At 41.7% G+C, this 22,769-nt stretch overlaps 1 protein-coding gene across 10 annotated transcripts in view; it reads right to left on the reverse strand.

Moving 5' to 3' along the window:
- GHR (growth hormone receptor) overlaps positions 1–22,769 on the reverse strand; it is a 298,291-nt gene that overhangs the window by 158,594 nt on the left and 116,928 nt on the right. For 6 of the 10 annotated variants that reach the window (XM_042233625.2, XM_027979937.3, XM_060400209.1 and 3 more), the window contains exon 2: positions 5,196–5,276. In XM_042233625.2, coding sequence (XP_042089559.1) covers positions 5,196–5,265 — 70 coding nt within the window. In that variant the 5' untranslated portion in view covers positions 5,266–5,276. 10 annotated transcript variants of the gene reach the window in all.

The raw sequence follows: 22,769 nt of genomic DNA on the forward strand, positions 1-22,769 counted from the left end.
GATCAGAGCTGTCTTTTCTTTCACAAAAGTGCTGTGTATGTTTGTATAAGTTTATGAAAAATGTTCAAAGATAGAAAACATTATTTGAGGGATCTTGGTTCCTTTGGGACATGGCATCTCACTACTAGTGTAAGTTATCTAACGGAATGATATTTAGAGTGATAAGATACTAATGATGTGCTTTGTCTGCAAACCATGACCTACACACACACACACACACACACGTATATATGTATGTATATATTCGTACACATATATATGTATGTTTTGGCCAAGTTGCACGACTTACGGGATTTTAGTTCCCCAACTAGGGATTGGCCCCAGAAGTGAAAGTGCTGAATCCTAACCACTGAACCATCAGGGAATTCCCTATATATGCTATATATAAATTCTACACACAGACACACACACACACAGACACACACACACACACACAAAATGCATCACCATGAACGCTTTCACCTGGCCAGAATTTAAGAACTATGACTTGCTGGATATGGTATGCTGCTGCTGCTGCTGCTAAGTCACTTCAGTCGTGTCCGACTCTGTGCAACCCCACAGATGGCAGCCCACCAGGCTCCCCCGTCCCTGGGATATTCCAGGCAAGAACACTGGAGTGGGTTGCCATTTACTTCTCCAATGCATGAAAGTGAAAAGTGAAAGTGAAGTTGCTCAGTCGTGTCTGACTCCTAGTGACCCCATGGACTGCAGCCTACCAGGTTCCTCCATCCATGGGATTTTCCAGGCAAGAGTACTGGAGTGGGGTGCCACTGCCTTCTCCAGATATGGTATAAGCCTCTCCAAATACTACCCATCTTCCTGGCCCAATAAGCCTTGCCTTTTCCATGAAGCTTTTGCTATCTCTAGACCTTCTATAATTTATCTTGAATTCATCAACCTAAGTTTACATAGAAAGGGAATAATTACAAACAGAGCATTCACATAGTGTACACTCTGACCAAATTAATTATACATCTTCCACAAAGGAAGTGCTGAAAAAACATGTTGGATGCTGTGTGTGTGAACTAGAACCACTCACTGCCTACCACAGTGCCCTGCGTGCAGTGCAAACCCAGTGACCAGATGACTTGCTCTCCACGTCTGTCGCATATCTCCACCTGAGCACTTCTTTTCTGTTGCTCCATCACTATACCTGCTACTTCTGCAGCCACGCCTGCTCTTCTCAGCCTTTCCAATCTTAACCCAGTATTCTCATTTCTGCTGAAATAACACCAACATCCTCTGTGAAGTCTCCTTTACTTCACCACAGCTTGACATGGCTCTCCTCTCTTCACTCCTCTTAAAGACAGTAGTTCAGGCCACTGTTTCCATACATAACCACCTCATACAGTCATTCTCTGTGGATATTCTTGATCTCTTAAGTCATGATAAATTCCTTGAAGGAAGAATCACTATTTTCCTCATAGCCCTGAGTTCAATCTTTAAAAATGAGAAGCTCTGCTCCATACACTGAATTTGTTGAATTAAACTATTCCAGCCACCTTGATTTATTGTTTTCCAGAACATCTTGGTCATCTGTATTCATCACACACTCTAGACCTTAAAGCTGTAGTCTCTCATTAATACCTACAGGTTCTTCACATCCCAGCTAGACTGAACTTCTTCAGGGCAGGGCTTGCCTGCTCTCACCTGAGGTTGCTGAGGTCAGCTGGGGACCAAAAGAAAGAGTAGAGGTACAACAACATATAACAGGTGCTCCTCAGAAGTATGTTTGTATCCATAACATCTTTATGCATATTTCTCATTAAAATCATTATCATTAGGAGCCGCAGTTTTAAGGCAACCAGTTGACAGTTCAACCCTGTGAAGCCCTCTGAAAATGGGGCACTGTTGCTCATTTCTGATTTTGGAATAAGAAATTCTCCCTGAGAACCCTCTTACATACTTGGTGGGAATGTAAATTGGGGCAGCCACTATGGTACAGTATGGCACATCTTCAAAACACTAACAATAGAAGACCATGTGATCCATCAACTCCATTCCTGGGTATACATCTGGAAAAAATGAAACACTTATTTGAAAAGACACAGGCACCCTGATGTTCACAGCAGCACTATTTACAATAGCCAAGACATGGAAGCAACCCAAGTATCTATCAACAAGTGGATAAAACAAGATGTATATAAGTGTTAACAAACAATGGACTATTATTCAGCCATAAAAAATAATGGAATTCTACCATTTGCAATAATGTGGATGGCCATGGAGGGTATTATGCTTGTTGAAAAAAGTTAGAGAAAGACAAATACTCTATCATATCACTTATTTGTGAAATCTAAAGAATAAAACAAATAAATGTATATAGCAAAATAGAAACAGACTCACAGAGAGAACTAGTAGTGAACAGTAGAGAGAGTGGAGAGAAGAGGGGCAACACAGCAGTATGGGATTAAGAGGTATAAACTACTATATATAAAATAGATAAGCCACAAGAATACACTGCACAGTCGGAAATTACAGCTGTAATTTTACAATAACTTTAAATGGAATATAATCTATGAAAATACCAAGTCACTATGCTGTACCCATATTTTGATTTTAAAAGTTAAATAAACTACATCCAGGAAAAAAAAGAAATTCTCCCTAAGAGTAGGTATACTGCCTTGAAGATCAGATATAAAGACTAATATTAACAGCTAATGGATCAGAGACCTATTAATACAACTTTTGTTACCCGAACATTATTGACCGGAGTGTGTCAATATTCACTTACATAACACATCACTGGCACAGGCATTAGTTCCTGCAAAACCCCCAGTCAATCATGTATTAAGGATGAAAGACAGAGAAAGCAGCTGTAGCTAATACACTAATACACTGAGCTAATACAATGGTGGCACTGTTCAGTGCTTAGTTCTCATTAAATTTCCGATAGGCCAATTAGACTTAATAAAAAAATTCTCTCAGGGCCAGTGTATTTTTCATTGCTCATCTGCCCAAGCAAGAAAAACCCTGCTCAAGGCTTCAGGTGCCAACCTTCCCTGGGCATGCAAGTCTGCCATCTTCTACCAGCCTCTGGGCAGCTCTTCTCTAGGTGACGCTTCCCAGATCGCTTGCTCAGCAGCACCACCTCTTCCACTGACCAAACTAGATTCAGTGAATGACTGGTGAAACTACAGAAACATCTTTTTTTCCCCAAAAGTCCTCTCTTACATTTTTAGTCTGCCTTATACAATGGGAAAGAAAATAAAGTGATCTGGGTACAATCTGGATCTCGCAGGAAAAAAAAAAACAAACATGTGGCCCATGAAGATCATCTGAGATTCAATTCATGTCATGTCAGGAGATCACTCTGGCTGAACCCATCAGATAAATGGTCAGAACTGGCAAGCATCACAAACTCACACACACACACACACACACACACACACACACTTACACTTGCTCATGTTCAAACATGCTCATCTGCATCTTCTTATATAAACAACATACCCTGTCCTTAACAATCCTCAGGCCATTTTAAGCTAAGAATTCTGGAGTAGCCACATATTCCAGAGGAATTTTGGTTAGCCTACTAAGAAAAAAAGAGTAACAACTCTTTTTTCCCTTTGCTAAATTACTTGGTATGTGCAACTACTGTTAAACTGTAAGTACTGTTGAATATACAATTTGTATTTACTATAAACTATTGCATTTTCTTATTCTGTGCTCCCCACAAACAAAAAACTATCAAAAAGCAAAAAAAAAAAAAAAGGCAAACATAAAACCAACTAATTGTTTTGTTTCCTCCACGAAGTTAAAGGTTTACTAAAATGTCAAAGCAGTTGAAATATATGCTCTTTGCAGACTCTCTAGGTCAAAAATGTAATTTGAGTTCTAGTCTTTTAGCCAGGCATACATTTTCTTTAGAGTTCCTTTGCCATACTTTTCATTTCACAAGTCTTTTAAATTCCTCAAGCCTAGCCTTGTAGAGTGAAAGTCATCTTAATGAAGAAAGTAGAGATTAAACCACCATGACTTTGGAATGGCACAGGATCTCAGCTGTAAATCTTTGGCTCAGAACCAGGGTCTAAAACCAGCCATGGGAAAAGCTGCTGACATGGAGGCTGTGATTCCCTCCATGTTCGACTTGCATAATGTTGACGTTATAACACCAGAGAGACCCCAAAATATTTCAAACAATTGTGACTTCTTTTCTATAAATATTTTAAAATTGTTTTAGGAGATAAAATAACATTTTACCCTTCTTGTTTTCTTAGTTACTCTGGTTGCCCTCTGCAGCTCACTACTAGGGATTTATTTTTGGCTCGAAGGTCAGGGAGGACATTTTAAGGCACTACTTCTGTTGCTAAACTGTGTTTTCCAACATGAGTTGCCTGGGAAGTAGGGGAGCTGGCTGCTCTTAAAGCCACAAGTGACTGTAGAATCACAGAATAGGAGAAACATGATCCTTTCCTTTGTTGAAGCTCAGGCAAGAAAAAAATATCAAGTATTCAAGATGATATTTTAGAAAGTCTCCCACTTTGTTATAAGCACGGTTTTCTTTCAGGATAGAAAAATCCTTTTCATTCCCTTTCATTTCTCGCCTATTCCAGTTATTACTGTTTGAGTCCTAAGTTTGAATATATGACAACTTTTCCAATAGGAAGAGAGTATAAAGAAGAAGGGAGAATTACAGAGATGGCCAAGGAAATTAGCGACATCTGAGCACATCATTCAACTACTTCAGCTGTTTCTTCCTTCTAACTTAGCCAAATGGTCACCATCCAGTGAGTGAGAGGTGAACTTTATTTGAAATCTGAAATTTCCACTCTCAGAGAATATGATTAAGAGGCCTTAAATCTGAGCTCTGGAAACAGGCTTTGGTAACCCTAGTCACAGATGAGCTGAGTGATCAGTTGGTGAATAACCCTTCAGTACAATTTCAATCTTTCTCCCAGAGCCTGAGACCAAGAGACCTGGCATGCCTTCACCAGAAATGTCCTCAGCATGATTTGCAGCATTTATTTTTGATGAAGCAGCAGCAGCTGTCAAAGCTGACTACTGTGTTCCTCCTAAAACATCCCCAGAGACGTCCTCCTAGTTTGCAATTTTAAACCTACCACAGGTTTTCTATTTACCACTACTTAAAACTTACCTCTTTTAATTACCTCACCCAAAGAACTTAGATTTCACAAGTAAAGTTCAGTGTGGTTTTAAAATACTGCAAATGGGAATGGAAAAGCAGAACTCACCTTCACTCCCAGAAAAAGCATCACTGGAGCCTGCCACTGCCAAGGTCAACAGCAGCTGCCAGAGATCCATACCTGTAGGACCTGCAATCATACAAAGAAAAATAAAATTAAGCTGAGCAATTAAAAGCAGACCATGTTCATCAAAAATTGTTTAAATACTGGCTGAATCAGGAATGAGTTGACATGCACATCAGCTCTAGAAGGAATCTTCCTAAGTCTTTCGCTGCCCTACAGTCTCACGTTGCCACACTTTTCATGAGAACAAACAGCAGGGTGTAATACATCCTACTTCCAGTGGGTGCTCACCTTGAGAAAGAACATGGACACTAGATTTCCACATTCTTGCCAACAGCCATAGAATGACCTCACAACAAATGACCCCCACACGTTGCTTTCATGACAGCGCCAGCATGGTTCACTTTAATTTGACCTGCAAATAGGAACTCCTCAGCTGTATCGCTAAAAGGGACCTTGGGCTAGACAGGCCAAAAAAAAGGAAAAACAAAACAACCCATTTCAGGCATAGTAAAACTTCTCCAACGTGTCTCCCAGTGAACAAAAGAGCTCAATGAACACTCAAAACACTGTGCTAATGAGCCATAGGAAGGAGGCTTAACTAGAAGGCTGCAGAGAGGTGGGAAGTGGAAAGGAAAAAACACCAGTGCTTCCTAGGTGGCCTCCCCTGGAACACCTGGTGTCCTTGTGGGTTTTAGTTGCAGAAGGAATGAGGTCTCTGAAAAGCCCAGGAATGTGAGCACCTCAGATTCTAGGAAGTGTCAGTTTGCGGGCTAGCCATTTGGAATCCCAAGCTTGGCCACACCTTGGACCCTTCAGTGTGATGAATGGGGGAACAGGTCAACATGCCTCAGCCAGCACACACTTTACCTGGAGGAAATGAAGTTTCTTTGTAATAAATAAACCAGATGTCCACCTCCTTGATCTCTAAAGAGACAAGTTTGGGCTGGCTTAAAATGAACTCAGCAGACTGCCCTTTTGGAGAGCTGTTGCTACATCTGACGACTAATGCCAACTACTTTAAATCTTAGCTGCAATATTTCCATAAAATTATAGCTCTTTACAAGTTATTCAGGCAGATCTGATCATCATACTGGGAGCTCCATCAGTGCCTTTATTGGACTTAGTCCTCCTATTACCCCTAATCAAACTGAAATGATTAACACAGATGATTGTTTTCATGGGTAATGGAAGGCTTTGAGCCAGGTAATGGCTATGTAATTCTGAATAGGTATCAAACATCTGATGCTCTACATTTTCATTTCTAGACAGTGGATGATACAACATTTAAAAAATTCTGTATATGTACCACAGCTTTCTTATCCATTCATCTGCTGATGGACATCTAGGTTGTTTCCATGTCCTGGCTATTATAAACAGTGCTGCGATGAACATTGGGGTACATGTGTCTCTTTCAATTCTGGTTTCCTCGGTGTGTATGCCCAGAAGTGGGATTGCTGGGTCATAAGGTAGTTCTATTTGCAATTTTTTAAGGAATCTCCACACTGTTCTCCATAGTGGCTGTACTAGTTTGCATTCCCACCAACAGTGTAGGAGGGTTCCCTTTTCTCCACACCCTCTCCAGCATTTATTGCTTGCAGATTTTTGGATCGTAGCCATTCTGACTGGTGTGAAGTGGTACCTCATTGTGGTTTTGATTTGCATTTCTCTAATAATGAGTGATGTTGAGCATCTTTTCATGTGTATACACAATGGAGTATTACTCAGCGGTTAAAAAGAATTCATTTGAATCAGTTCTGATGAGATGGATGAAACTGGAGCCGATTATACAGAGTGAAGTAAGCCAGAAAGAAAAACACCAATACAGTATACTAACACATATATATGGAATTTAGGAAGATGGCAATGACGACCCTGTATGCAAGACAGGGAAAGAGACACAGATGTGTATAACGGACTTTTGGACTCAGAGGGAGAGGGAGAGGGTGGGATGATTTGGGAGAATGACATTCTAACATGTATACTATCATGTGAATTGAATCGCCAGTCTATGTCTGACGCAGGATGCAGCATGCTTGGGGCTGGTGCATGGGGATGACCCAGAGAGATGTTATGGGGAGGGAGGTGGGAGGGGGTTCATGTTTGGGAATGCATGTAAGAATTAAAGATTTTAAAATTTAAAAAATAAAAAACTAAAAATAAAAAAAAAATAAATAAAAATTAAAAAAAAAGTTAAAAAAATAAATAAAATAAAATAATAAAAAAAAATTCTGTATCATTTTTTTATGTTCTTAAAAAATTCTAAGAAAACATCTCTAGGTAAACAGAATCTCTCTCGTGTTCCCACATGCATGAGAACAGCTCTCATACAGTGCCCCAAGGGTCATTCATAGGATTGAGTGTGACATCATAGAGGAACACACTTTACCAACAGTGAGCGTTCACACTAATGTGAGTTGGGGTCATTATGACACCTGTGTTTAAAATTCTTAACCCGGAAGGCTCTGGGCTAATGGCTTTGCATCATCCACATCTACTTTCACTGAGCCTCTCTCCCAAGATCCTTTACTCCTAGATGAAGAGGCCATTATATTCATAATTTGAGGTCTCCAGCAGAAATGTTAGTTTGGCCAAGAAGTTCGTTCGGGTTTTCCCATACTATCTTATGGGAACACATAAAGAGGCTAAAAACAAACATGCTATAGGTTGAAAATGTTACCCTCTTGATAGCTGGGTACTTCCTTTAAAATTTTATTTCAAAAGTCTTTTTTTTAAGGAAGAAAAGCTTTGGGGAACTGGACTCTACCTAGTACTAGGTTCACCCACCGCGCCTTACCACACTGCGTCAGGTAAAGAATTCTCCCCTGGCACTTGCTCTCTTGCTCCTAACAGTGAATCCCATTCTGAGGCAGCACTGTACGCCCCACGACTGAACAAGGATATGAACAGGTTTGCATTTCTCAGAAGGATGCTTCCCTGGTTTGGAAGTCACCTCTCCATGCTTCTCAAAGAGTCTTGTCAGATGCTAGAGACAAGTGAATTTTGCTTCAAGTGAAATATAGTTGGCCTCCACCCATCCCCAAAACTTTTGAAAGCTGCTGCCTACAAATGAACTTCACTTCCCCCAAGTAAGGAACTGATGATCACAGTTCTTTTAGGAGCCAAATCCATCTCCAACAGGCCACATTCTATCTCACGAAACAAATCGGAACCCACAAAGCAAAATGAACGAGAAACTTGTTGGCACACTCGCACAGCAGAAAAGGAGGTTATTTAGAACAACTATCCTCCCACATAGAGGCGTTCACTGTCATAGAGAGCAGAGCATAGGGACCCCTCAACTCTAGGGCTCTAATAAGGGGTGGGAGCAGAGAAGAAGATAAAGCAATGTGGCTGGATTCCAGGAAGGGCTAAGTGTTTCCCTAGAGACTAATGCTCCCCTTCCACTGTTGCTGGCTCAGTGGGGATGCAAAAGCAGTCCCCTTGTGCTCTTCCCTCCTTCGCAGTCCCCTAGTGAACTCTCTCTAATGCCTTCACATGAACAGAGTGTTAGTTGGCCTGGGATGATTCATCTGTAAGCGTCCCCCTTCAACCATGCAGAGCTCTGCATGGCAGCTTCTAGATGAGAGGATTCTCTTTCATTAGGTCCTGGAGGAGATAAAATGTCACTGGAAGAGGAGAGAGTGCCAAAACACAAAGTTTGGTACTTTAATCTATCAGTGATGTGCCAGATGTGAGCAGGAGTAAATCCTTTATTTCCCTTTCCTAATATAATAATCTAACTAGAGGCAGGCCTTGTTCAGAAGCATCTATTCAACTGTACCTTCGTCTATAGGGTTTTTTAAGTTTGCAATATTTTCCTAGGGAAAATCCTTCTCTACATTTCTAATGATATTTATGCATTCTTTGGCTATAGCCACAAGGCATGATTTCCACTGGGGTGGGGGAAGAAGGAGCTGCTATTCCTGCATCAGGGAACTCACACCATTTATTTGGAGCTCAATGCACCTGAGGCATTTTGCCTGTTCCCCCTTCCTCGAGGGAGAGCCAGTTGAAAAGCCCTGTGATCCAGCTGGCATGAGTTTTAATTCTGTAAACTGCCTAGCAGAGGAGGCCTCCAAATCACAGTGCGGCCAATGATACAGTTTTGTTCCTTGGCTATAAAACAGTCCATAAACACACAAGAAGAGATGGAGATTAAATACAATATTTTTTCCCAATATGTTATAACCAACTCCAGGCAAAGGAAGCCATTGGTTCAACTCCCTTTCACTTAAAATTAGCAAGTATTTGTTGAATCACCAGTACCTGCTAGCATTATTCAAGGCATAATAGAAAATATAAAAGCAATCAAAATCATTGAGAAATCACTATTGGATTTCAGAGATATCCACACAGAAATGATGAGCAGCCCGTCAATTTAAAGTGAAGATAAGACTACTTTGCAAAGAATCCCCATGTCATCTTTATTAAAAGTAACAGTAAAGAAGCTATAGAGCCATATAGGAAAAAATGTCCTCATATCTGGTTAGTAATTTACCAGAGATACAATGAACCACTACCCAAATCCACCAACACCCTCTGATTTGCATCATGTATTTAAAAGGAAAACAGTCAAAAAGCATCCTTAGAAGTATGATGTTAACATTTTAATAAATGGGAGGAGTAAAATAACAGACTTGGGAGCTTGTAGTCCTGTCACAGCCAAGTTAGGAAGACTATCAAAAGAGTGGCTTGAATTGGGCAGAAATAAGTTTCCCCAAATTTCTGTTTTACTTATCTAGTGATTCTGCTCTGCAAGAAGTGAAAGAAAGAAAGTGAAGTGGCTCAGTCGTGTCCAACTCTTTGCGACTGCATGGACTGTAGCCTGTCAGGCTCCTCTGCCCATGGAATTTTGCAGGCAAGAATACTGGAGTGGGTTGCCATTTCCTTCTCCAGGGGATCTTCCCAACCCAGGGATCGAACCTGGATCTCCCGCACTATAGAGAGACTCTTTACCATCTGAGCCACCAGGGAGGCCCTGGAAAAAGTGAGGGTTGATTTAAAAAACCCCAACAGAAGCAGAATTGTTTATATTGCAAAACCAAGACTCCAGGTAGATAACCTAATAAATGTGTACTTTCTGATGCTAGTGTTGATTACTAATGAAGTATTGCAAAACTGAATCTCATTGATTTCTGGTGAAGCTTTTCTAAGAACTCAGCACTGAAAAAGGAAGAGGTTCATCCAAAAGGGTATTTGAAATAATCTATTCTAATTAGCTTCAGGCATTTATTTGAACAGTTTGCACCTAGAATTCTTGTTATTATCTACTTTTTGGTGATGGTCATTTGAAAATCTGTCAGACACAAAATGCCTTAGGTCAATTTATCTCCTTCCTATCAGTGAGGGAGAAGAAATGCAGACATTATTGATATAACTACTCTTGCTGAAATTTCTCCCTTCAGGGATCTGGTAGGGAATACAAGATGGGAAAGTAATTTAAATAGATAAGGTGTGGGAAGAAAAATCCTTTGGAAGTGGTATATATAGTAGGTCTCCATTTTTATTAAAAAAAATGTAGAGCATATATAGTGGGTATTAACACTTGTGCTAATTTAGTTACTACCAGTCAACCACTGAATATTTCAAATGTGGCTAACACAACTGAAGAATAAGCTTAGTTATACTTAATTTTGATTAAATATTTCAATTAAATATTAAGTATATATTCAGAACATGTTGGGTATGTAAACCTTTTTTAATAGTACATTTTATAAGATTTAAGTACATATCAAGTATATTTCAGATGAAAATTTAGCATCTAAATTGAGATGTACTCTAAGTGTAAAATATATATGGACTTTGAAGGTTTGGTACAAAAGGATACAAAATATTTCAATAATGGTTATGTTGATTACATGTTAAAATCATATTTTTAGACTGTTGAATAAAATATTAAAACTACTATCCCCCATTTAAAATAATTTAACTATTGAGAATTATATATGTGGCTTGAATTATATATATATATATTATATATGTGGCTTGAATTATATTTTATATTCCTATTTGACAATATTGATATACACACTTTATGGCCTGCATGTCTGTACCTGCATTCAGAAACATTAGCCTGTTACAGGAGCATATCTGCTTTTATAACAAAAACAATACACAAAATAAAATTGCATGTTTATAGTAACATATGAAATCATAATGGTTAAATCTTTAGAGGTCGTCCCAAATGCAGAATGATGGGGACAAAAGATTTACTGAAGACTTAGGTATGATTATATTTATGGGAGCTTTTTAGGGTGCCCACTGTGCCTTTGTTTACCTTTAGAAGTATGATAATTCACAGTGTACCTCTGAGTCATAGTCTGCTGCTGCTGCCGCTAAGCCGCCTCAGTCATGTCCGACTCTGTGTGACCCCACAGACGGAAGCCCACCAGGCTCCCCCGTCCTTGGGATTATCCAGGCAAGAACACTGGAGTGGGTTGCCATTTCCTTCTCCAATGCATGAAAGTGAAAAGTGAAGGTGAAGTCGCTCAGAATGTCCGACTCTTAGTGACCCCGTGGACTGCAGCCCACCAGGCTCCTCCATCCATGGGATTTTCCAGGCAAGAGTGCTGGAGTGGGGTGACATCGCCTTCTCCGGAGTCATAGGCAGTGGTGTACTAATATCTAACAATTGTCTCTCTGGAGTAATAACTTTAAAAGGGCCACAGTTTGTAGCATTTGCCAATCTCTGTGGTATAAATACCTCCACTAAGGCTGATTTTAAGCTACCAAGTCACTTAACTTGGATTCATTGAACCACTGACATCACTAAATGTAGATTCCCAAGTTGGTATAAGCTGGGCCAGCACACCACCAGCTGGGAAAGCAGGTGATGCTCTCTGGACTCCAGGTGAGGCAATAGGGACAAAGGTTAAACAATCTGCTGACATGGCACAGGCAGGGGACAGTGCTGCTGAGTGAGCCCTGGACACTCGGGTTCATCTGATGCCACCTGTTTCATGTCAGATGGCCGTATGTCATTAATAATCACTGATACTTTTCCAGGGCTATAGAAATTACTATCTAACTATCATAGTTGCTATCCTTGCCCTTCAACTACAAAGGGTGAGCTTAGGGCTTCAGTGCACAAGTTCTGGAATCAGGTTCAAATCCTTGCTTTACCAAACCTCAGTTTACTCTGTGTGTATCAACACTTGCTATTTATTACACTTTCTGATACTAGTGATTAAGCAGACCATTTTATGTTTCCATGGGGTTGGGAGAGGGGCCCTCATTGTAGGTCCTGGAATGGAAGCCTAGGGATGTGGTAATGCCATCAGCACAATAGGTGAGACTCCCCTCTTCAATCAAGCACTTAAATCACACGAGTGTCCAGGGAAGGGGAAGGATCATCATCACGTAACGTGTGCATCTCCTAGGATAAGCAGGAATGCTGCTCACTTCTGCTTAGGTGTACATGGAGGTGGGAGAAGTAATCAGAATAAAAAGTGTGGGAATCCAGAGATTGATCTCCGTCTTAATCACAATCTCACCTATTGTAAGAATATTTTATGTTGCTGTTTACTGGATCCAGATCATCTGTTTCATGAGTTATGGATTTTTACAGCTGAAAACTGGGTAGATTAATTCTAACAATAAGATGCTTGGTTTAAAGCCAGGAATCTTCCTGTGAGAACACAGAGAAGGCAACTGGGTTATAGGAACCTGGGCTTCCACCCTTTTCTTTCTGGAGGAGTGAAAGAATAAGGGCCATTTCAAGACCAAATACTTGGTGCTTCCCCTTTCCTGGTACGCATGGGCATTCTGTTGGGAGTGGACCTTTCTTGGCACATGGGACATCCTGTTTGAATTCAGCAGGACCCAGTGGCACTTTGCAACCCCTCAACACAATAGCTAGACTGATGGATAACCTTCAAACTCACCCAGCCTGATATACTTGGTGCATTCACTGGGCACGAGGCAGGTATAACTCTTACATGGAAGAGAAAATCAGTCACATAGGTGGGTGCTTATTTGAACAGTATGTTCCATTTCTTTGTATATCTTACAGTATTGTACCTACAAAGTCATTTTTTTTTTCCTAAACAGAATTTGAGAAAGCAAACCTCTTACTGGATTTCTGGTTTCTCTCTTTCCATGAGTGGCTCCCCCCAACCCCCCAAAATCTAATTTTCATTACTGTGACACATCACACAGAACATGGAGAATGTACTTTAAACAAAGTTGAAGATGCTGAAGTTTCTTCCAAGACTCTCAGATGGAAATACAGGCTTTGTTTTACCTAATTTATTGGAAATAGATAAGCTGTTGAAGATCTCATAGGATGAAGTCTCCAAATAACAAAAAAGATTCAGTATCTTCATGAGATATAATTTGACAATGATTTCAACCATAACTCAGAGTATTCAAGGAGTTACTCACATACCTGGATCACATATAGAGCAAACGTTGGAAGAAACTCTTTATTTCTTTTATCAAGTCCAAAACAGTGAAGCTGTTGTTTCAGGGTAAACAAGTTGGGAAACCAAGAGTGAGGCAATATGCTCTCCTGGGAAATACATGGCTAGAAAAGGAGTCAGCAATCCTGTGCCCTGGATGCAGCCCTACATTGCCCGATGTGATGGCTCAGGCAGTAAGTTCATCACTGCGGGGCCTGTCTCCTCACCTACACGCCATACCAGGCTTCTGTGATGCACCAAACCCCTTGCTGTGCAATGTAATAAACAGCTGTCAAGTACAGAGGGTTCCTCCTGTCCTGAAGTTGCCAGGCTCCTTGTCTTTCTCGTACTTAAGCTGTGAGCAACCTGGAGGCCACAGCTGTGTGTCACTCACGCTTTTATCCCCAACAACCAGCCCCGGACCCCACAGAGTAGATGCCCCTTCCAAAATCTGCCAATGAATAAATGTATTATTTCCTTAATTCCTTGCAAAAGATCCTCTTTTTTTAAATTTTTATTTTTACTTTATTTTACTTTTACAATACTGTATTGGTTTTGCCAAGTATTCTGTCTGAGGTTGTGGCATCTTGCTTTGAGAAGTGAAGGGAATCCCACAACCTCAGACAGAATACTTCCAGGTATGGATTGGAACCTTCTCCAAGGCCTGCCATTGCCTTTCATGCTTCTTTGAAAATGCTAAGCCAGGCCAACTAAACACACAAGTAGGGTACCAGTGAGGCAGGCCATACTTCAGAGAGCAAGAGAAAGAGAGGAAGGTCCAGGTTTAAATCATGGACAGGGACAGGCACTATAGTATTTCCAGTACCGAGGGCCTGTCAAGGACGGTGATAATTCATAAGTGCTGACGTAGTTTCTTTAAGAGAAGGATATTCGTCTCTATATCTCAGAGATTCCAAGAGCACCTGGTCTACTTTTAGGTACATTACTTAAGAGCTATGTGGTGTGCCCTTTCCATGACATGAGGGCATCACCCGCCTCTTTGGAGCCTATATTATAAATAGAAAGAAGTCTATTTGGCCAGACTGACTGGCTGCCAGATAGATGGCAAACACAGGGCAGATCAATGTCACATCTCATCGCCAGGAAATTTACAATACACCATTTCACTCTTCAGATCATGGAAGGTGTAATAGCTTGATGTGGACCATCTATTGTTAATAGCTTTAGTATAAAATGCTCTCCAAAGAAAATGCAACTTGTTACCGAAATATAATGCCAGCCACAAATGCCTGCTGTCTGTATAATTTTAAATTTCCTAGTAACCACATTAAGAGTAAGACGCAGATAAAATTTAATTATATATCCTAATTCACCCAATATATCCAAAATATCATCACTTCATCATGTAGTAAATAGGGAATGTATTGAGATATTTTATGTACTTTTCTTTTCCCGTACTGAGTCTTTGAATTTGGTGTGTATTTCACTCTCACAGCACATGGCAACCGGCACCAGTCACATTAAAAGTGTTTAAGAGCCGCAGGCAGTGAGTGGCCACTGCACTGGATGGTGCAGTTCCGAGACTCTGAGACTGGGGAGGTCTATGTGTCCAGCCCCTGGCTACTGCAGAATGTATCTGTGTAGACCAAACTGCTGACAAGGGACTTTTAAACATATTTGGCAAGGCCTAATAATTTCTTAAGGTCCTAGAAAGAGTTTTTCTATTGAAGCGAGAAGCAGGCTTTTATAGACCGTAACACTCATTTTGCATATAATTACTGAGCACTGAACTCTACAAATAATTAAACCGTAAGGCCAGAAACAGATCTGTCACTAGGTATGGAACTTTAAGTAAATAATTTCACACCCTTAGCCTCTTTATTTCCAAAAGAGTATGTTGGAGCATAGCAATAGTTCTTAGCCTTGATTGTACATTAGACCTTACAGACAAATGCCCTGGCTTTACCATAGTACCAAACGTAAATGGGAAATCTGGCTTCCCAGGTGGCACAGTAGTAAAAGAATCCACCTGCCAATGCAGGAGATGCAGGAGACGTGGGTTCGAAACCTGGTGGGAGAGATTCCCTGGAGCAGGAAATGGCAACCCACTTCAGTAATTTTGCCTGAAAAATTCCATGAACAGGGGAGTCTGGTGGGCTACAGTCCATAGGGTTGCAAAGAATCAGATACAACTGAGCACGCATGAGCAAACTGAAAATCAATGACCTATTGCAAGTCAAACGTGCTATGATTTTGAAGTCTGTGAAAACAGAGTCCAGCTGTTCCAAGCAGCCTCTATGGGTGCTGCTTGAGGGGGAGGGGGAGGGGGAGTGTAAAACATCATTCTCCCCCATTCAGCTGACCAATAAACATTTTTAAACAATAACACAGAACCCTATAAGCCAAGGGGTTTAAATGCTGAAATATAAAAAGTAGGATCAGAAAATATTAACCAATGAAACTGCAAAAGAAAGAACAGGTGTAAACAGATGAGACCAGTCATCCACAGATATTTGATCACTCCAATAATGATATAACATGATTATAAAGTGTTGCTGATGAGACTGGATAGGCAGAATGCTAAAGAGTTTCCCCAGTCCCCCAAAGACAATCATATCTGGTTGCACTGGTGAGACTTCACAGATGTTATTAAGGTTACAAATCAACTGACTTTAAAATAGGGAGACTATTCTGGATTGTCTGGGTGATTTACATTTAATCACATTAGTCTGTAAGACCAGGAGAGGAAGTTAACCAGTGAGATGTGGCAGAAGGGGAAGTCAGAGAGGTTAGAAACTTGAGAGGGACTTGCCCTGTGTTACTAGAGGGGCCATACAGCATGAGGTGCAATGCAGGCAGCCTCGAGGAGCAAAAATGGTCTCCTAGCTGACGATCAACAAGGAAATGGGGACGACAGTTCTGCAACGGCCACGAACTGAATTTGGTCAATAACATGAATGAAGTTGGAAGCAAATTCATGCCTAGGACATCCCAAAGGTAATACAGCCCTCATGACAACTGATTTCAGCCTTGTGAACTCTGAGCAGAGAATCCAGCTGCATCAGCCTGTGTCCAGACTTCTCACTTACAGAACTGTGAGCTAACAAATGGATTTTTATAAAGTCACTCAATTTATGGTAATTTGTTTTAAAAACAATAGAAAACAAACACGGTCTTTAAAAGTCTATTTTAGAGCCTGAGGTTGACATCCTAAACATTAGTCAGGAAGACAACTATCAAGCCGTGATGGAAACACAGCCAGAAGGAGAGGAGATTTTTACAAGAGCACAGAATTTTGGAGGCAGAAGGAGCTCTAGAGATAATCCAGTCTAATCAATTAATAATTGATGAAGAACCCTGAAAAAAATTAGTAAATAATTTATGGCTTTGTCTCGCCCAACTATTCAGGACCAATAAGAATTTCCTAATACAGAGACAGGTACAAGAATCTTCCTTTCAGAGCCTGCTGATGCTCTCTCTCTCTTGAGGCCACTCAGTCCTCTCCATTCAAACTCTACAATTGCCAAATGACCTGCTGATTCTTGTCTTGTTTTCTGGATTCTCTCTGGAAAATTAATACAATAACAAGCTGAAATGAAATTGCTTCACAGCTGACATGGAAAACAAACAAATGTATTGGCATTCATCTCATGAGGCTGGCCAGTGTAAGCTGGGCATCTAGAATCTAATCATCTCTGGGTCAGTTGATGCAATTCATTGTTTGAACACATCAATCTAGACATGAGTTGATTAGTTGATTCCAGAGAAAGCCTGAGAGATCCCATCTAAATTAGTTTGCTGGCCTTGCTTTTCATTTTAACCTCATGTCAGACAGGAAATTAAAAAACTGTCAATGAAAAGACAAATCAAAATCAAGGTCAAACTCTATGAAAGAATAGAGTTGGGAGAAGATAAGGACAAGGTGCATGTATTTATGGAGGAAAAGGTCTTGTGGAAGGGAGGACAGGCTATCTTTGTAACATGTCCTTGTAAATCTAACATCTTGGCTCAGGAGAGCTTGTTCTCAGGACCCCTGAATGGAATGTTCATTTTCTAGGAGCCTTATTTTTACCACCCCATGGGACCACCACAGCATGAGTCAGGAAACTTAACTCAATGATCTGGTCATGTCTCTCCTAAATCAGTTGGCTAGTGAATGAAGCTGGAACAAGAGGGCTGAGCCAAAGTCTGAATGGCTATTAATTCAAGAAGACCATCCTCCTATCAAGAAGTCAAAGGAACAGACACTAAAACACTTTTCATCGCAATCTGTTTGAGAGAAATCAGTTATTTCACATCTTGGAGAGCAGTAATAAAACATTCATCTTCCCATCAAACTGAAAAGTGATTCAAATGAATTTTTCACTTTCAATCACTTGTGATCATCTTATCAGTCAAAACTTTACTTCAAAATGGGGAAGAAAAGCTACAGGGAATCCCACTGTGGCAGTTTACACAGCTGCTGCTGCTGCTGTAAGTTGCTTCAGTCGTGTCTGACTGTGTGACTCCAGAGATGGCAGCCCACTAGGCTCCCCCATCCCTGGGATTCTCCAAGCAAGAACACTGGAGTGGGTTGCCATTTCCTTCTCCAATGCATGGAAGTGAAAAGTGAAAGTGAAGTTGCTCAGTTGTGTCCGCCTCTTAGTGACCCCATGGACTGCAGTCTACAAGGCTCCTCCGTCCATTGCATTTTCCAGGCAAGAGTGCTGGAGAGGGTTGCCATTGCCTTCTCCGAGTTTACACAGAGCATCATGTAAATGTTGAACCAGAGGGCAGGTGCCCTAGACAAAGGGAAATAGTCACTGGGATGCCCATAAGCCTCTGAAATCAGTCCTGTCCAAACTGAATGAACTCAGCATCTTCTACCCACCCCAAGCTTCCCACCTAACAAGAAACAGCTTCATCTCATACATTTTCTAACTTGCTTAATGAAGTTATGGCTTCCACATTAGCTGAATTATCAAGAGAGAACTTGGTTACTCCATATACACCATGTGTAACTTGTCACCATAAGGGGGTGATTCTACCTCAGAATTCTCTCTGGCAGGTAGTGCCTCCTCCCTCAAGGCCTGCCACACTTCTTTAGACTTAAAACAGCTGCTGCCACGGTCTCTCTTCCTTTACCTTCAAGGCTGCTGCTGGACAAACCCAGAATTTACCTACTCTTCAAAATCATGCTCCAATATTACTATCTCCATGAAGCTTTCCACACTGTCCTGAGACTTAACCTTTCATCCCTCTATATAAAATGTGCCCTGACACAGAAGTCACGAGGTAACAAATCCGTGTGTGGAATGAATGAGTTCTCAGTGCCTGTGTTGTTATAAATTTCCTCAGGGCAAGATGCCGTAGAAGGCGATGGCACCCCACTCCAGTACTCTTGCCTGGAAGATCCCATGGACGGAGGAGCCTGGTAGGCTGCAGTCCATGGGGTCGCTAAGAGTTGGACACGACTGAAGTGACTTAGCAGCAGCAGCAGGGCAAGACACAGACTTTCCCCTCATCTATTTATTACTCTGCTATAGGAGTTAGTTTGGGTGAAAGAGAGCAGAGGGTACTTTGGAGGTTAGGGGATGGGCCTAGGGCTGATCTTTGGGCAGCCAGAATATCACCTGAGGATGCTGGATATAAGTGCAAGAGAATTTCACAAAGGCACAGAAGGTCATAGTTACTCAAAATTCTGCCCAACATCGACCCGAATGGCTGGCTGCTTATGCCAGAGGAAAGGCTTCACTGCTCCTCTGGAAGGAGGCAGACCTCACAGGTCAGTCTTCCTCATCAGTGTCTTACCTTAGTCCCCTCAGAATTCACAGCCAATCTCCTCTCTACTTTTACAGGAGGGACAAACAGAAAAAGTCAAGAGAAAAAGAAGGAAGTCGGGTGCAGGGGGCTTCCTGCTCCCCTTTTACCACTGGCACAGGATAGAGCACAAATCACAATTCCTTTTTTTCTTTGGAAATTATTTCCCATGCTCACTAGATTATATTCTTTAAACTATGACTTCATTTAAGGAAATGGGTTTACTAGTTTCTCTAGAAAAAAAAAAATGTCTGGAAGCCTAGCATTAGTGATGGTGGGGGTTGGGAAGACGACTGGGGAGATGGTATCACAATTAGAGAGCTTAGGGGCTGAATGAGGCCCTAAGGACCATGCTACTGTAAAGGTCTCACTTCAAAGATGAAGTAAGCAAAGCCCAAAGGGATTAAGTGACGAGTACAAGACCTCACTGCTGTTCAGAGCCGAGCTGGGAGCAGCACCCAGGCCTCTCGCCCCCAGTCCAGCAGGCTTTTCAGTACTTCACCTTGTCTTCAACATGTTGCTCTATTTTCAAGGAGCAAAAAGTCCGTTTACCCTCAGGCTCACATGTGCTATCACATATAATATCATGAATCATTAGGCATTCAGCACAAATAAATCCTAACAAGTGTGGAGGTGAGATGAGCCAAGCTCTCCTGGCCTTTCCCAGCTCCACAGTGAGCTGCCCTAGCCACTTTCTGTGAGTTAAGACAAGAGCCCTGGAACAACCCAGAAATGAAATCTACTCACAGCCAGCCCTCAGGACTGGAGCAAACTGAGCCTGAAGTTCCGAGAATAATCTTGATCAGCACTTTGCAAAAATCTATTCTCCACACTGACACCACACAGCCTTCCTTCCAAGTGCAGCTCGGCAGCCTGGTTTACTTTATCTAGCAAAAATGATAAACCCTTAGCAAGGTCCTTCCAAGCCTGTGTGATCTCACCTGGACTCCTATCTTCCCATGTCCATCTTCCACCCCTTGCCCAAATCTCCCTCTTACGGAGGAACCTTCTCAGAAGGCTCCAGGCTATTCACACCTTCACCCCTGTGTACCTTCCACCCTATTCCTACTTCATTCATCCCAGGTACTCCTTCCCCAAACCTCAGCTTAAGGTCAGTTCAACTTAAATACATTTCTAGCAACAACCCCCAACTCCCTATCAGGAGAAGTTAGGTGCCTCTCCTCTATCCTTGCCAAACCTCCACCATAGCATCCTGAGATGCCCACTACTTTCCTTTCTCTCCCCTGAGGGTCATCTCTGTATCCCCCCATTGTCTTACAATACCTAACACACTCAGCTTGAAATGAATCATTGCAGAAATGAATAGATTCCCCTGGACTTTAAAATAGATGTTTTTAAGGGCATAGGAGCACATCCTTCCGTTGAAAGTTCAGCTGAATGCTTTTCAATGAGATAAAATAAGTGGCATTTCCTATCGTATAAGGCACGATGCGTGTGTGTGTTAGTCACTCATTCGCGTCTGACTCTTTGTGACCCCATGGACTATAGCCCTCCAGGCTCCCGCAGGCAAGAATCCTGGAGTTGGTAGCCATTCCCTTCTCCAGCATATCTTCCTGACCCAGGGATCGAACCCAGGTCTCCTGCATTGCAGGCAGATTCTTTATTGTCTGAGACACAAGGGAAGTCCATGGCATGACAGGACAGCCCTAATCAGGCATGCAGGTAGGAACCTGAGACATCAAAGTAAACCAGCCAATGGGTACAGCTAGCAGTACAAAAAAACTACGTCTTATTTTCCTCTTCGTCAATCAATAATGTGGACCATCCCTAAGACTTTAGGAAACCTGGAAGAAAATGCAAAACAAATATGCAATTGCGGTGGCACTTCTTCATGACACTCCTCTAAAATATAAACTGACTACTGAAATGTAAAACATGAACCACAATTATAACCCCGAAGTGTCTCCTGAGTGCCAATTATTATTTCTGTCGACTTTCTCAAAATGTATCAGCTTCTTAAACATGCAGAAAACTAGCCTTTCATTCACAGAATAAACTTCAGAGACCTAAATTATATTATAATGGTCATTGGACAGGGAGGAAGGCAGTCTGAGGTTTTGCCTAACTGGAATATTTTAAAGGCTGCTGGACAGGAGAAGGAAGTTTCATTCAGAGTAGAAGAAGAGTGGAAGAGGAGGGCAAGGAGGGAGGGAGGAATAAAGCCAGAAGAGGGAAGAGCAAGGTGGGAGGAGAGGCAAAGCAACTAAGTCAAGTGCAAAAGCAAGTTGTTTTTGGTTTTTTTTTTTTTTAAAGAGACTTGACTCTCACCCTTTTAAGCAAAGTGAACAAGAAGGGAAATACTAACCAATAGTCTGGCAGACAATCCTGAAACAGAGGCTGGATTTTCGTATGGTTTCCTCCAGGCTTTATGGCAAGGACGTTTAAATTTCCTTATTCATTCAGTCATGCATGGAAGCAGACCGCACTATGCTAATTTGGTTAAGATTTGGCAAACTGTGTGGGGTTGGAGGAGGAATATGGTGAACGTTTCTTGGTCACTGCTTGGCAGTAGATTCTTGGTCTTGCTGCCTTCCTATATAAACCTTCCCCAAGTCCTCCCCAAATCAATTACATTTTCTCTCTCTTCCTCCCTCCCAATCACACACACACACACACACACAACCTGGTACCAGAAAAGATTAGAACATACAACCCATTGCCTCACATAACGCACCCCCCCCCCCCCCCCCCCCGACCTTTGCCCAGGGCTGGGTTCTGCCAACTGAAGTGAAGTCCAGGCCTGGGTTGGAGTCTCACGAGGCTCATCAGGATGGAGCCAGCCAGATCAACTGAGAAGGCCATGTATTAGAATTTGACAAAGACCATAAGCCGGAGGGGCTGAAGACAGTGAGAGTTATCTGAATATAATTCCACAACTAAGGAGTTTAAGAAGGGAAGGGCAGAGGTGCTGGAATCTCCATGAAAGATCCCAAGAACCCAGAGTATAGAAAGTGAAATATTTGTTAAATGAAGAGTAAGCAACTAAATTTTAAAACATTAGTGCCCATTGGAGATCCCAACATACTTAAAGTTCCATGTTTAATTATAGTATCTATCAGTGGCTATTATCTGGAGCTTCACCAGATTTCTTATAGCCTCCTCACCAGTTAGAACAATCACAATGATTCCCACCACTGAGTGTGGGTTGAGCTGCTGTGCACGCAAAGCTTTGCTGTTAGTTATTCAGTCACGTCTGATTCTGTGAACCCAAGGGCTGTAGCCTGCCAGGCTCCTTTGTCCACAGGATTTCCCAGGCAAGAACACTGCAGTGGGTTGCGGTTTCTTTCTCCAGGAGATCTTCCTGACTCAGGGAATGAACCTGTGTCTCCTGCACTGGCAGGTGGATTCTTTGCCAGTCAGCCATCAGGGAAGCCTG

This window comes from Ovis aries, chromosome 16, assembly GCF_016772045.2.
Source record: "Ovis aries strain OAR_USU_Benz2616 breed Rambouillet chromosome 16, ARS-UI_Ramb_v3.0, whole genome shotgun sequence".
NCBI lineage: Eukaryota > Metazoa > Chordata > Mammalia > Artiodactyla > Bovidae > Ovis > Ovis aries.